Raw genomic sequence first — 16745 nt, 5'->3', positions numbered from 1 at the left:
TATTCCATATAAATTAAAAGCTTTAATTAAAACAACTGAAAGATGCCCAGTCACATAGTCTATAACACAATGAGGACATAGAAAAGAACAAGGAGAGTATGTAATATTCTTACATTACATATACTCAGTATTTTTCTAGTCAAGTATGATATGATTTGATAGTGTTTAGAAAGATGAACTTTAATTTCATATGGCAGCATCTAGTGATGGCCTTAAAATTAACGTTATAAGTTAGTGAAATAAGTTATAAGTTACTGAAAGTTAGTGAATCATTTTAAAACTAGACCGTTATTTTTATCAATTAAAAATAAAAATGTGAAAGAGGAAATTAAATATGTTTTCCTGAGAAGCATTTATTTATTGTTCCACAGAAGCGTAAGAAAGGTTAATGAGTTTTCTGGCAACATCAGATAGACAAACACAAGACAAAACTTCCAAAAACAAATTATATCACAGTTCGCCAGTATCACTCTTCTACTGGAGGGACCATTCTCATGGAGCTGCCTCCTGCCTGGTCGTGGTGTCAGTCGGTGCTGGTGCTCAGAGCTCATTCTTTCCAGGATCAGAACTCTGCACTTGTCCTTCCTGAATGTCATAATGTTCTATCAGCTACAAGCCTAGACATGCAACCATTCCTGTAGCCTGCCTAGGCTTCTCTGATCATCACTCCTAGTTTCAAAAACATTGACTGGTACCTACAACTTGGTGTCACGTACAAACTTGATAAGCATACATTCTATTACCTCTTGATAAGTCATGATAAAGATGTTAAATAGGAACAGGCTCAGGATAGACGCCTGCAACGTTTATTATAGGCCTCCATTAGGTTTCCATATAGAGTACAATGAAGTAGTAAATACCATACAAGCCTTACTCTCCAGCCATTTTTTTTACCCATCTGTTTGCCGGCCATCACGTAGGCAACTAGGATACAATAACATTGTTGGAGAATATCAAAAGCCTTGCTGAAGTCAGGTAAGTGACATACAGTGCCCTCTCCTCATCTATACACCCAAACATTTTATAATAGTGACATTGATCAGTCAGCACTCACCCTTAGGAAATCCATGCTGACTGTCCTCAGTTACTCACTTCTCCTTCGTGGCCCTGAAGTGTCTTCAAAGTGCATGTGCTCCATTATTTTCCAAGGAACTGAAGTAGGGCTGAGCAACTTGCAATTCCTCACTCTCCTGCTGGCTTTTGTTTTTTGGTAGGCAAGTGAAACGCTTGCTTTCATCCAGTCATCAAGAATTTTCCCAGTCTTCCTAACATTTCAAACATGACAGACAGTAACTTTGCAAGGGCATCAGACAGTTCTCTCTGCATCTATAGATGCAGACCATCTGGTCCCACTGAGTTGTGTAGGCCAAATTCTGTAGAGTCCCGGAAGAACTTGGTGAAGACTGAGGTAAAGAAAGCCTTGTCTGTGTCTGTGTTCACTAACTTAAACTGTCTCATTCGCACATGCATTTTCCCTGCCTTCTACTAGCAAGATAAGTAAACAAGCTCTTAATATCCCTTGTAAGTCTCAACTAAAGCCAAGCTTTATCTTTGCTGATACAGGAAACCTGACACATTTCCTTGCCTGGACAGCGTTTCTAAACTTCCTCTTGGAAGTCTGTCTCTGCTGCCAGCTCTTCCATTCTGCCTTTTTGAATTGGAACACCATCACAATTTCACTCTCTAACTAAGCCAGGCTGCCTTTCTTCCTAAGTTTCAGGATTGACCATTCTTGCATTTGGAGGATACTGTCCTTACCCACCAGTAAGTTTTCATGAGTAATTTTATGTTTGAAATCCTCCACCCTTGGGATTACACATCAGGTCCAAAGATAAACTAAGTCTGCACTACTGAAGTCCAGAATTTGTATTCTGCTGTTCTTCACCCCCTTCAGGAACTTGAATTCCACCATTTCAAAAGCACATCTGCCTACATCTACCTTGTTCATAAGCAGCACACTACTGTGTGTCACCTTCAGTTGAACCAGCCAGTATCTATATTCAGAAGTTATCCTGGACACCATCTAGAAATCTTGACTGCTTTCATCCTGCTATGTTTGTCCTTATGAGGGCTGTTAAAATTCCTCCTTTTCAGAACTATCAGACATTTCAGAATTGCTCATGGGGCTCCTAACATGATAGTCCTGTCGCAGTCCCAAATTCCTTAGGATTCTTAATCTCTAAGCTTTTAGGATAGCAAACTCCTTTAGTTCTCAGAGAGCCTCAAAACATAAAAAGTGGCATCCGAAATTTCTATTCCATGCACCATTTTTATCTATTACATCCAGGGGGCAAAAAACTCCAAAACAACAACAAAGAAAAAAAGATCTCTCAATTTTTTTCAAGCTTTCTAAGTTTCATGCAGAATAGTTTTCTATTTCACCATTTCTTATTCACCATGCTCAAGACATCATTATTTAATCTTGTCTTCTCTAAAACAGCTGAATCCATACCTTTCTTCCCTCACTCCCCTGAATAACTTGAGACTCTGTCCACCCAAACTCTAGGAGAGAAAATGAAAAAGTGGATGAGACACATCTGATACTTGCAAATCAATAAGCAAAATGTGGAGATGCTCATATACTACATAAATGGAGCACTATGAGAAAAGGAATGCATTCTACCTCCAGGTTGTTCCTTTTCAGCAAAGATTTCATGAAATGGAAAGAAATTCAGTTCAGTCGTGCTTATTTAACTCTGAAGGTCTCTCAAACAATGGAGCTCAAAAAAATTTCAATCTTTCATCATTGCTCCAAATTTCTACAAGGAAACTAAGATCTATTCATCCTGCAGCACATATGCGTCTAATTCATGTTCTCCTTTATTGGTTTAGCTTGTTCGATAGTATTTATGGGAGAACTGGTGTGGCTTCATCAAAGACAAATCCTACTTGACCAACTTAGTGGCCTTTAATGATGGTGTAACTGCATTAATGGACAAGGGAAGTAACTCATGTCATCTATATGGACTTTAGTAAGGCCTTTGACACAGTACCCCCTTCTCTCCAAATTGGAAATATATGGATTTGATGGGTGGACTGTTCAATGGAGAAATAATTGGCTGCAAGATTGAGCCCAGAAAGTTGTGGTCAATGGCTCAATGTCAAGATGGAGGTCATTGATGAGTGGTGTCCCCCAAGGGTCAGCACTGGGACCAATACTCTTTAGTATCTTCATCAGTGACACTGACTGTGGGGTGAACTGCACCAAGAACAAATCTGCTCATGACACCAGGCTGTGGGGTGCAGTCAAGACACCAGAGGGATGGGATGCGACCCAGAGGGACCTAGATAGGCCTAATGAGGTTCAATAAATCCAAGTGCAAGGTCTTTCGCCTGGGTCAAGGCAACATCCATTACCAGTACAAGATAGGGGACTAAAGGATTGAGTGCAGCCCTGCCAAAAAAGAAGGGAAGCTGGACATGAGCCAGCAATGTGCCCTCACTACCCAGAAAGCCAACCGTATCCTGGGCTACATTCAAAATAGGCTGAGGGAGTGATCCTGCCTCTCTGCTCTGAGCCTCACCTCGAGTATTGCATACAGATGTGGAGTCCTCAATACAGGAGAGACATGGACCTGTTGGAGTAAGTCCAAAGGAGAGCCACAAAAATGATCCAAGGGATGGAACACCTTTCCTATGAGGACAGGCTGAGAGAGATGGTGCTGTTCAGCCTGGAGAAGGCTGCAAGGTGACCTGAGAGCAGCCTTCCAGTATCTAAGAGGGAGCTACAGGAAAGAAGGGGACAGACCCTTCAGCAGGGTCCATGGTGACAGAACAAGGGGAAATGGTTTCAAGCTTAAAGAGGAGAGATTTAGGTTAGATATAAGGAAAAAGTCTTTTACAGTGAGAGTGGTGTGACACTGGAACGGGTTGCTCAGCGATGTGGTGGATACCCCACCCCTGTAGACTTCCAAGGTGAGGCTGGATAACATCCCGGGCAACCTGATGGAGCTGTGCATGTCCCTGTTCATTGCAGAGAAGTTGGACAAGATGATGCTTAAAAGTACCTATCGACTCTAAGGATTCTATGATTTTATGATTCTATTTATCACGCTTTCTGTTTCTTGGGGCGATGGAGACAGGACATGTGTCCACGGGTTAAATCTCTTACAGAGTCTGGTGATATTCTGTTCACAATTTTGTTACTATTTTTATCAAAGGACATAGCACTTGGTTTTTCTAAATCTAAAGTATATAATAAAAATCTATTTTTACATACTCATCACACTTTTTTTTCTAGATGTTTATCAGTGTGAGAAAGAATATTATTTTTTCTTCTACTATTTTACAGAAAAACAGCTAAAATTTTATTAGTAATTAATATTCCAATATTTTTAAACGGGGTGACATTTCAATGTATTTTTTTAAATTATGACGGAATTATTGTAAAGTATTTTCTAAAAATAAAATTCCTGTTACTATAATAAAGCATAATAAATTGTATAATCTCAATATAGTACACCTGGAATACATAATTAACAAATATACAAGTATCACCAGATCTAAGAGATGAATATTTGCCAAATAACTGATGACTACATAGGAGTAATATTTCACAGTTATATTCTACCTCTTCCCAATAAAGGAAATGTTTAATTGGATAAATAGGGTATTTATTTATTAACTGATTTCCTAGATAGGCAGAATCATAAAAATCTAATTCTGAGAATATACTGTTACCTCTCTTTTTCAAACAGTTAACCAAAACTTGGAGCCATAACATTTATTTCCATCAGGAAATGCATTCAATTATAGTATTGGTAACTTCTGTGATTGTTACCCTCAGTTTTTATAAACAGTATTTCCTTAGACACAGGAAAGGACTATGATGCTTCAATCACACTTCTAGGCTTTGAGCAAATTGTTATCCCAATTCTCTTTCTTAGATGCTAACAAGCACTTCTCTGGATGTTATTTCTGGTATCTTCTAAGTTACTTCTCATGTTAACACATACATCATATTAAAACAATTTCCCAGTTCTTAATGACAGCACACACACCTTTCTCAAAGACTGTGGCACACACACATACTCTGTACATACATTAGTCTTGTATTAGAGCAAAGTTTACTATTTCCCTAGGATTATCCCGGGAAAAGGAGGGCTGTGCAGTTAAGTCACTGTTTCACTGTATGTATGCCAGGATTACAAATTCTTTAAAAGAGAATTAGGAAAAACTTTATAGCCATGGCATTCACAGTTCATCCATCTGGAGAATATGTAAACCTGCCCTACTTGAGCTGTTAATACATTGCTCTTGTCGCCATGGCAAAAGGGCATTCAGAAGTTCAACACATTTGGTGCCTTCTTCACAGGTAACTGGTAGGAAATAGTGGTTCTGAAAGTGGAGTTTCTGATGCTATTCTGTTAGTCCTGACTATGCTAGAGAATACCCAGTTTCAGACAGAATCTAAAGTAATAGAAAATAAAAACTGCTGAAAAATATAAATCTTAGCCACACAGAAAACTATTTTAACAATTATTCATGTTCTTTGTGATTCATGATGTGTAGGCACTAAGTGCTTATCTTCCATATGAACTGCCTAACAGAAAAATTATATGTGATCTACGATGTTCCACACTGTAATCTGTATGGCAGTAACAGTGCCGAAAAGAATTTATGTGGAGGTAGAAACTAGAGGGGAATTCAAGCAGCAGTAATGCATCTGTAAGTAGCACTTAAAATTAACCTACTTTTTTTTATAGCAGGAGAATTGTGGAGTATAGAAATGCTTCTAAGAAAATAAAATGCCCTTCGTTTAGTGACAGAGGTGTAATAATGATAGAAAAGGGGAATTTTCTTCACAGCACTCCTTCTTCAATGGCAGGGGCAGAGCAGTAAGGATTTAATATTATTGTTTTTCTTGTAACAAGTCTATTCATATCATCTGTGCATCACTACTGCATGTTAGGGACAAATTAGCTCAACTTCAATATTCACTGATGCATTTTATTGCATTCTGACTAAAGCTACATCTTGCAGACTTCTGTAAGTTACCCTTCAATCAACTACACATAAAATTACATTATAAATATTAAAATATGCATGACATATGTGGAAAATTATTACATTTATTCCTGAATAATACATCTGCTTAGCCTCAGGGATGAAGTGGTAGTAATTACCTCTGAGCTTTAGTTAATTGGTCAAATAAATTGTTAAATGTTGGATGGTGATAAATAGGAGAAGGGAACTGAGAAAAAAACAGCAACTACTATTCATCTTTTAACCATAGTGAATTCCAGTGTATGAGAAAAAAATCACAGCACATGTATTTATAAAGCATAAACTAAACAGAGACTGTGAGACAACAGTAAAATACATTCTACTTCACAGTGGTTAGAATCCACTTCAGTAAAAGGTACCAACAACCTCAGTAACGTAAAAGGTTATTACCAATACAGAAATTACAGATATGAATGCTCAAAGATAGAACGAAAGAGCATATTTATATCTACATATCAGCCAAAGTACAAATTACAGTTGGGAAGGAAGAAGAAAGAACCGTCTACTGCACACAGAGTAGCTGATGTACATGTGAAATAATGGGAGGTGAGACAGGAAAAAGAAGAGAATACGGAAATAATGGAAGATTAATAAGGACACTTACTGGAGAAAACCACATCACTTTAAGAATCCAAATTGTCAAAGAAAAATTCACAACTAGGATGATTAGCAGGAGAAGAACAAACAGGTAGAGGCAACGCTTTCTCCAACCATAAATTCCAATTTTGTAGACATATTCATTCTTTGGCCTCTCTAGGCTAGTGCCTGGTGTTGTTGTAGTGTATTGTTCACGTACCATCTGCTATGTAAAAAAAAACAAAAAGAGACCGTTTAGTTATTTTAGTTAAATAAAATATATGTACATAAAAAACAAGGAAAATATAAATTTTACTGTACTAGCAAGTTACTATAAACTCATGATTTTATCTGCAAAGTATTTTCAACATATCCCATTCAAATTAGTTATAACTTTGATATTTCCAATGTAATGCTTCAATACCACAAACTGTATCAATTATTATTTTCAAGAGTCTCAGGCTTATTTTACCCAGTAAAACATGTTAACAATTTCCTCCAATTTTTCATAATAGTCTGATTCTTCCTGCACAAAAATTTTAATAGGATCATATCTACAGCACAAAGAACAAAATTATTGCACTATAAGAATACTGCTGGACTTGGTAGAGGTGCCTTGCCAAGTACAGGTTTGAAAATGCTGCTACATATTCTTTCCTCTATTCAGTGAAAAGAAAAAAACATTCTTTCTGTTGCAAAACTTATCTGCGTAACACTGGAATGACAGAATTCAGAATCTATGTGCAAAGAAACAAAACAGTTCTTTACAATACAAAAGATATAATGATTTCTTAATTTATCAGGTATTCATACAGTAAATAGTAAAAACATTACTTACAGTATTTATACAACTTCCATTTTATATTACAGGTCCTAAATAAGTATTTTCTGAATTTAAAGAAATCTTACCAGACTGTAACTTCGTATAACATATGGATATTCACTAACTTTCACCTCTCCAGTACAGAGATCACTAAGATCATCATCAAAACATTCATTAAAACTTGCATTTCAGACACAAGAACAAAATCTCAGCAACTGAAGCTGCTTATCAAGAACAGAAATGGGTAACATCTGTCTCATTTCCACTGCTATAAAATGAAGAAAAAAAAAAACAAACCAAAAAAACCCAAAACAAACAACCTTGGATATAAAAAAGAAAATAGGTGTTGTAAGTACTTCCTATGAACTAGGTATATCCACAGACATTGTGCATCAAAAAGCAGTCAACTTTTCTACAGTGTAATGTTCCCAGATGAGAGTGCCTTCAGATAGGTTCCACACGATATCTCCTCTCAGTTCAGAACTTACTCCTGGGAATTAGATCAGAGCTCTGCACGCAGTTTTCAAAACTTGATTAAATTACATCCTTGTTCTGCTGCTGAATTACTCTAAGTCACAGAAGAGGTTCCTTCAGGTCTCCTGCAGAGTCATTCTGTGTCTGTGATAAGCACCTGGCTCTTAATACTGATCCCCATCTTTAGAAATATGTCTTTTTTGTTTCTATAGCTTACTATCAAGCTACAAACCAGAGAAAATAAGTTCACAAGTAAACAGAATCCTATGGACTGTTTGCACATATGCAGCATTCATCTTATTTCTGTGTTTACATTTAAAAATATTTCAAAAGTTATAATCTGTTGTTTACTCATAATAAAAATGAGACTCAATCATCAGTAGTTCATAGCGTAACTGTGCTAAAGCAATGCTCTCATTAATGTGTCGCTGTTATCAGTCCCTGTTGCTCATGATACTGTGCAGGTAAATATCTTCTTCTGTGGAAAATACTGAAGATGGTATAATGACTTACTAGAGGAGAATAACGTTTTAAATAATTTATCCTAACATTACTGCAAAACAATGCAGATTTACAAGATGGCATTAATATTCAGTGTGAACTACATTTGTTTAAAACTACCAGACAATACTTTCAAGTTCCTCGTGCTCTTCAAGCACCTAGTACTGATTACAAGATGCTGCTTATATATGAGTTACTACTTTCTTGCTGTTGTCCAACTAAGTGCTACATAACAAATCAAGTCACTAACAAAGAAGTAGGTTTCTATTTTAATTCTAATTTACCATTCTCTGCCAACTGAGACAAACTGGTACTAGACTATTATACATATGATAGACTTGACAAAATACTTAGAAAAGCCTTTTTTCATTTGCAATCATGTAGATTACCCTTGAAAACTTTAACTTGCAGCATAGGATGCACCAGCTGCTAACTTCTGACAGAAAAAGATATACTTGGAGAAATAACTTGCACAGTTTTTACTCAGATACAGTATCACACAACTGCCTAGTATCCTAACATTGGAAATCCTCTGAGTTTCTTAATGTCTCCTGTAGTACACACACAAGGTAAATGCCACTGTAAGAAGAAACAAGACGGATGACAGCTACAGCAATTCTGTAGTAACAGAAATTCCCTTCACAAAACAGACTGCTTATTGTTTAGAGGAGAAAAAAAAATCATCTTCTAAGAATACGTAAAAGGTTATGGCTGTAGGAAAAGGGATCTTTCTTAAGAAACTGCAAAATCTCATGGAGTTAGCTGAGCTTCCAAGAAGTCTCTAGGAGGAGCACCTAAGCTTTTCCTTGCGTGGCTGTTCCCCACATCCTCAAGATAAATTTCTTGGTAGAAACATCATTTGATGAAGAATTAATTAATTCTCAGATCTTTACATTCTTATGTCTGTCTCACTACAGTGGTCTCTGAGGTTGGGATTCATCTCACCATGAAATACCAACAATTCATACTTCAGCATCTGAGCCAGTCAATTCGGACTCTTTATGGTCAATGAGATAAATACAACTCTGCTAGGAATTATTTACCTGAATTGTTTTAGACGTGTATTTTAGACATGCAATGAACTGCATCTCAAATGTGATTAACTTTTCTGCATAAAAAGAGAAATAGATTGTCTGGGATGACTTGCGCATATCAGCACACCTACACAGTTTGGATGTAAGCATTTGGTCAAATTAATTGAAACAGGAATGATTTCCAGAAGCATTTAATTTAACAAGAAGACAGGACTCTTTTGATTCCTGTTTTCCTCAGTTCTGTTTTCACTCTGTCATAAAATGTGTGTTGTGTGAGTGGAGGGTTTTATACATAATCTATTATGTACTGCTGTTTAATGAGGCAAGGTTAAAATCCATTATATGCATTTCACCAAAAAAAACCTATGAGTTTTGTGATTGCTTTCAGCCCTTCAGAAATTCCACAGGGGACATCTCCCTGTGCAGCTTTGGTCCCTGCACAAATTATTTTTTCTTGACAGAAAATGGTTCTATTGTTCCTGAGCATTAGTACTGCTGGAAGTTGCTTTGGTTCTATCAAATGGATAGAGCTGGCCTGGCAATGGTATAAATAATATAACATTCTATGATTTCTAAGAGAATTAGTAGCCAAGTAAACATCAATTAAAGGTGAAATCCTATAACAATTTATACTGTTGGACTTCCTTTTCCGGAGGAATCAACATCACTGAGTTTTGTAATGGATGATAGTATTACTGATTTTCAAGAGATGAAATTACATAGAATAATCTTAGATTTGTTTGGAAAAATCAAAGCCAAATCCCTTTATAGCCTGGAGCTGTTTTAAGAAGCTGAACTGAAAGGAAAAGCCCTAGATGGGGAGATCTCCTAGCCATCTGGTGAAGTCTGTTATTTGAAAATGTTGCATGTTGCACACAACATTTATTCCTATGGGAGCACACGTGTAAACTGCTGCTGAAATAGCTGCATATTCTTTACACTGTGATACTAAAACTGCCTTCTGGAAATGTGTAACCATGAAAGAACATTTCCTTGCATCTATTCCATTTTTTTATAAAGCTAGATTTGGAGAATAGCCTCTGTGATTTCTATGATTCAGAGGCCCAGGAATCCAGGAGTTTTTAATATTAATATCTAGATATTGAAAGACTGTCCATCACTAATGTTAGCATTGCCTTTAGGTCACTTTGGGCATCATGTTTGAAAGCTATTCTGCTAGCTCTGGAATATTAAAGGAAGACAGTGTTTTGAATTTGCAAACTTATCAGTAAGGCTGCTTGGGAGAGCAAGCATGAGTTAATCAGGTTATTTTCAGGAATTAGTTATGTGTAGTGATCATTGAAGACAAAATACTATTTTAATTGAAATAAGAAATCCCAGTGTTGATTTTTTTTTTTAATTTTGAATTGGAAAAAATAGTAAAAATCTGTTTTCACAGAAAAAAAAAATTCTGCCCCTCTACTCTGCTCTCATGAGACCCTGCCTGGAGTACTGAGTCCAGTTCTGCTGCCTTCAGCACAAGAACGTGGAGCTGCTTGAGCAGGTCAAGAGGAGGGCCACAAAGATGATCAGAAGGCTGAAGCACCTTCCCTATGAGGACAGGCTGAGAGCGAGGGCTCTTCAGCATGAAAAAAAAGGCTTCAGAGGACCTTACAGTGGCTTTCTGGTACCTAAATGGGACCTAAAAGAAAGCTGGGGAGAGGCTTTTTATAAAAGCATGTTGTGAAAGGACAAGTGGCAATGGCTTTAAACTGGTAGAGTATAGATTTAGACTACTTATATTAGGAAGAAATTCTTTACTGTGAGTGTGGAGAGACACCAGAACCGGTTGCCAAGCAAGACTATGGCTGCCCCCTCGCTGGAGGTGTTCAGGACCAGTCTGGATGGGGCTTCCAGCAGCCTGGTCTAGTAGGAGGTGTCCCTGCCTATAGCAGGGGGGTTGGAACTAGATGATCTCTAATGTCCCTTCCAACCCAAATCATTCTATAATTCTATAATCTGTACTAATAAAGTACTTCATCATTCTGTCATTCAGCAACCGATAATAGTAAGCAACTGGAATGAAAAATTTGGGATATAAAACTACTTCAGGAGCAATAACAACTAATTCTATCAATAATTATACTATTATTATTATAATAATAATATATTATATATTAAATAATTATACATTATGACTGTTTGTAACTACACGTAGACTTTCACCAATGAGATGAAAAGCTTATCACTCGGAATTCATTTTCAAGTCAGAGTTAAGAACTGAGGAAGACTCGTGAACAAATTTGCAGCACAGATGCTAATACTATACATGTTCTTTTGAAAAAACCTCAGTCACTGGAGCTTCTCTTTTTACATAAAGCTTATTTATTTACGTGCAAGAAGACTATATGTATGTGACTCAAAGAGGAGACAGAGTGCCAAACTAAAATAATTAGTAGAAAGACCATTTGAATCATTTTAACCTTCTCTAAATTATTTTGTCATTATAAACTGTAAAGTGAAATAAAACCACATGCCAACTCAGGCATGTAAGAACTATTTTACAGTCTGCATACAGTATCTTCATGGAACATTATCTTGATTAAAGCTTTTATATAACACATCAGGCTAGATGTGTATTATTATTTAGTATTATTTAGTATGAACATCAGAAGTACATCAAGACTGACTTCACAATTTGGTGGTATTCAGGCATGCAATAAAAGGAATGCCTACTGCCTTTGTGGGGACAGACAAGTTCACTGATGAAGCAACAGAAATATCTTAGCACTGCCGTAGCATTTTCCAAACAGAGGAAAAACTTGAGGTTGATATAAAAAGTAGAAGAGATCAGGAACCTTTGGAACACATATGGAAATACTTCCAATTCAATTTCAGACAGACAGGAAAACTCAAAATTCCACGAGCAGATGAAAATTCCTTTCAAACTTCTCTCATTCCAACATCATATATTTAATTTTACCTGGCTATTATTTGCTGTGATTATACACATGTAGCATTATACGGTATCTTAGTTTCAATTGTAAACTGATGTCATCAGCTTAAAAGAACTGGATCCCTGCTGCATTATTTGTGGAAGAGAGCAGAGAAATTCACGTGGCACAGTTAACTGTTTGCATACCTTGAAGTGCAAACGTATGTAATAATCTTCAGATGGTTATAATTAACAGCTTTATATTGCTGTAACAGATGAAAGGTAGTCACTGACAGCATAGGATGATTAAAAATTATTATTTGTTGAATATCTGTGTTCTTTTCAATCTCACAGTAAAAATATTTCTAAAATGTTTTCATTTTTCCATTTGATTTATTTTTTCCTCCCTTAACATAGTCTCCAAACATTCCAAACATTCAATAATAAAAAAAAAAATCATTGTTGTGATACTTCATTCAAAATCAGATGACCAAGAAAGATCAGACAGATGTAATTTAAGAAAAAGATTTTTTTCTCAACTTCTAAAACACTGTTTGGACTCCTCTACTGTGTTTTTCATTTAACCTAATGGAGTTTTTATCTTTATTTTCCCCATGTGATACAACTAATGTGTTACTACTTCTAATAACTTGCAATTACTCTTAGCTATTATGGTTTACCCTCTTGGTCCATCCAAACATCTTTTTAGTATGTAATTACCATGAGAATCCTACACAAAAGTTTGTCTCCTTTTGATAGACTGCTTCCTCTTTATGTAATGTCCCTTTTTAAAGTTAAGGACAATGGTTAAGATTCTTTGGCTCTGGCTGCATCATCAAAATAAAACTATGAGAAAAAAATATATTTTTTCTCATATTGTTTCTGAACTACTACAGCAAACTCTGGTAAGGTCATTGGCAATGCAGTCTTTAATATTATTATTCAGTTTTTATCAATTAATAAATAAATAATTGATTACTGTTAATAATATATTAACATATCAAACAATGACACAATATGAATATTATAGTCATATTATTAATGATACAATTTTTATACTATTCAGCTTGCACAATTCAGTGAATGGAGAATTAATCTAATTAACATAATTGCTTCATCAATCTGTGTTACAGCAAACCTCTGTGAACGTTACCATTTGCATGTCCCATTCTGTGTTTCCCATATGCTTTTATCTCAGTGCTACCCACTGATATTTTTCTTTCAGTTACATTTTTAATATGGCATTAAACTTCATTTAGTTTCTTAGCTCCCTTAAAGCAATGCATTTTAATTATTCTTCCTTATTTTGAAGCTACAGAAACATGTATAAGTTTTCCCTTATTTCCCATTCTTTTACATAATTTCATACTGACAGCTTATGTTTTATTCTATAGATGAGGATATGTGGTTTTTATGACTTCCTTCTTCATATCTCACCAAAATGTGCTCCTCTGCATTTTCCAGCTTTCCCTCAATCTTGTTTAAAAAGCTCTAACCTTTTTAAAGTATCATACACCTGGTTCCATTTCTGTTAAAATGAATATGCCATTCCCATTACTCGTACTTTCTATTCTGCCTTAATCATGTTCTTTCTGCATGGCCTTGCACAGAGGAGTAAAAATATTTAAAAGATCATTACCATGGAAGTCCTGGTCTTCAATTATCCATTTCTTAGTCTAAACTTTGCTCCAAGAACCTATTAGCTAGCTTTCTAGACTCAGTAAATTCAGTCTTTCCCTCAATTTCAAGGTCATAGACTTGCACATTCTCCTAGGTCTAGCTGACTGAATCAGCAGTTTTCCACAAAACACTGCTGCCTTCTTTTACCTATCAGACAAATACAAAAAGTAAGATTTCTTAAATACAGATAGAATGTACAAATTATTATATAGGTTGTCAACTCGCCTCCAGGTTACTTGATGAACATTTCCTAGTCCTGCATACAGTGCTGGAATTACTGGTGCTATGGATACATTCACAGTCAAGAAATGCTCTACCTTCTTCCATCCTGCAATATATCTGCAATCTAACAGCAGCAGTTGTGTTTGGTAAGAAAAGAAGAACAAAATGTTAAGTTAACTAGCTATTATGGAGCTACTTTAAAATGTGATTCTGTTGCAGTCACAGAAGAACATTTTACTACTATTCACTTAACTAAGATTTTATGCTTAATGAGATGTTCTGCCTCTAGCACATAAATACACTGCACTTCCTGGGAGAGCAGGAAGTTTAACTCAAATGTTGCTAACATATGTGGATGAGAAAGTGGTGATTTCCAGTTTAATATAACAACTAAATATTTTTTTTCAAGATGATAAAAATTCTTACAACTCTCCCAATGTACTAATGCACTTCAGGACTATCATAATGAAGTCTGTTGTCTATCCCAAGATGCAGCTTAGTTAAACATCTTTGATAACATGCTTGCCAAAGTTTTTGTGCAGAGGCAACTTATTCTGTGAATTTACTCAAGTAAGAACTGTCTAAGATGTTAAGAAGACAGAAAAAAATCTTGGTTACCTAAGACAGCATATGCAGAACTTCCATCACACTACTCTCTTTCTTTCTCCAACCCTAATAGGAAACTACTTAAAGTTTCTTATGCTGTCTTGCAAATTGATCCGGAAGAGGATTAAGTTACTCTAGCTCTCAGTAACCGATAAGCATGCAGAAACATTGCAGAGGGGACTGTGGTCTCAGTAATAGGTGCTAAGCCTTTCGGGGCTTGTGTAACTTTCCCTTCCTCTTAAACGAAGGAGGGGGAAAACCAGAGATCTACACTTGCTTGACGAAGATGCTTACATGCTGGCACTGCCTCACTGTTGGGAATTCTCCACCTGTGCAGATTCCATAAATACAAGCTCTTTTACAACCTGTTGGCCACTCCATGATTTATTTTAGTAGTATGTGAAAATGACTGTTTACACAGGTTGATAGGACAAGGGAGAATGGTTTTAAACTAAGAAGAGATTTAGGTTATATGTTATGAGGAAGTTTTTCACTCACAGGGTAGTGATGCGCTGGAACAGGTTGCCCAGAGAGGTTGTGGATGCCCCATCCCTGGAGGCATTCAAGGCAAGGCTGGATGTGGCTCTGGGCAGCCTGCTCTAGTGGTTAGCCCACAGCAGGGGAGTTGAAACTAGATGGCCTCTGAGAGCCTTTTCAATTCGGGTCATTCTATGATTCTGTGATTCTATGATTCTGTTTTAAGGAAATAAGTTCATTGGTCATCTACCTGAAAGAACATCAAGCTAGATGTCACAAATGGAGCAAATTTTAGAAAACTGAAATTAAGAACTCTTGTCTTTGCTTAGTATATGAGAAACTAATGAGAATTACAGCTGTCCTTTGAGACAGTGGGAGACAAATTGAGGATCATACTCAGGCCCAGATCCTAAAAAGCTTAGCTCAGGATAAAACAGTACTTCAACTGCAAATGAATTCCAGTGAACTCCCAAACTTGAAACTGCTTTCAGACCTCCCAGCCACATACAGCTGCATATCTTGGGTTCAGAAGTCATCCAAAGACTATTAGTGATGAGCACATAAACACTGTCAAATTCAATGCCATAACATTCATCCTCCACCCCCTCTCTTGGTGCACTGCCATTCTGTCCCAAACCCCTTCCTATATATTCCTATATATTCCTATATATGTTACTGAAAATGATGAACAAGTCAAGAAGGGAAAAAAAGTCTAATTACTACTTAAGAATTCTGCTGAAGGAAGTACAGTGAGAGGAGCGTGCTGTGCAGCTTATAGTATAAGAGGAAAAGGCAACTCCCACTACTTTTGCTGAGAAGCCTGAAGCACAGTGGAGATATTCCTTTATTGTAGATATATACCTCAGGAATACTGTCCTGAAAATAAAACACAGCAATTCACTTACATTTATTGTTTTTGATAATAGTAATTGTAGGATTCTGCACCTCAGCAATGCCTGACAAATACAAGAGTGAATCAGAGAAGGAAGATTATCCATCCCTTTTTCATTCCTTTTTCTCATGAATAAAGGAAAATAAGAATGAGAGGAAATGAGAATTAAATATGAACGCAGAAAAAGTTACTATTAAAAAAAACCACAACACTTTCTTGGTAGCAGTAATAATCCTTTCTTCTGTAATTAAAACCTGAGTTGTATTCTTGAATGATAAATAATACATTATAGACTCAAAAATCCTTCAGTAACAAAATCTTCTTAATCAATAAACAAGATATTCCGAGATAACTTAGAAAATAAACACAATGAAAAAAAAACCCACCTAAATTAATTGAAAGAACAAGTAACACCACAGTTAAATCCAACCCTGATGCTAAGAGGAACAGACAAGTCTTTAAATTATAAGTTTAAGCTCTGCAGCACCTATCTCAAGACAGACAGATGAAAAGAAAAAGACAAGGTATACAGAGAGCTAACATGTCCTTAAGAAAAACAACACTCAGGCAACCACTGAG

General features: G+C 36.3%; 1 protein-coding gene across 5 annotated transcripts in view; it reads right to left on the bottom strand.

The window, feature by feature from the left end:
* SGCG (sarcoglycan gamma) overlaps nt 1-16745 on the bottom strand; it is a 121201-nt gene that overhangs the window by 57849 nt on the left and 46607 nt on the right. For 3 of the 5 annotated variants that reach the window (XM_065730129.1, XM_065730127.1, XM_065730130.1), the window contains one exon: nt 6611-6808. In XM_065730129.1, coding sequence (XP_065586201.1) covers nt 6611-6805 — 195 coding nt within the window. In that variant the 5' untranslated portion in view covers nt 6806-6808. The remainder of the gene's footprint in view (nt 1-6610; nt 6809-16745) is intronic. The other 2 variants (XM_065730131.1, XM_065730132.1) reach the window with 1 other exon arrangement.

Source organism: Cyrtonyx montezumae, unplaced genomic scaffold, assembly GCF_038088225.1.
Source record: "Cyrtonyx montezumae isolate F1298 unplaced genomic scaffold, pur_monq_1.0 scaffold_12, whole genome shotgun sequence".
NCBI classification, from domain to species: domain Eukaryota; kingdom Metazoa; phylum Chordata; class Aves; order Galliformes; family Odontophoridae; genus Cyrtonyx; species Cyrtonyx montezumae.
The sequence above is the reverse complement of the archived record's forward strand: the minus strand, read 5'-3'. Positions and strand labels throughout refer to the sequence as shown.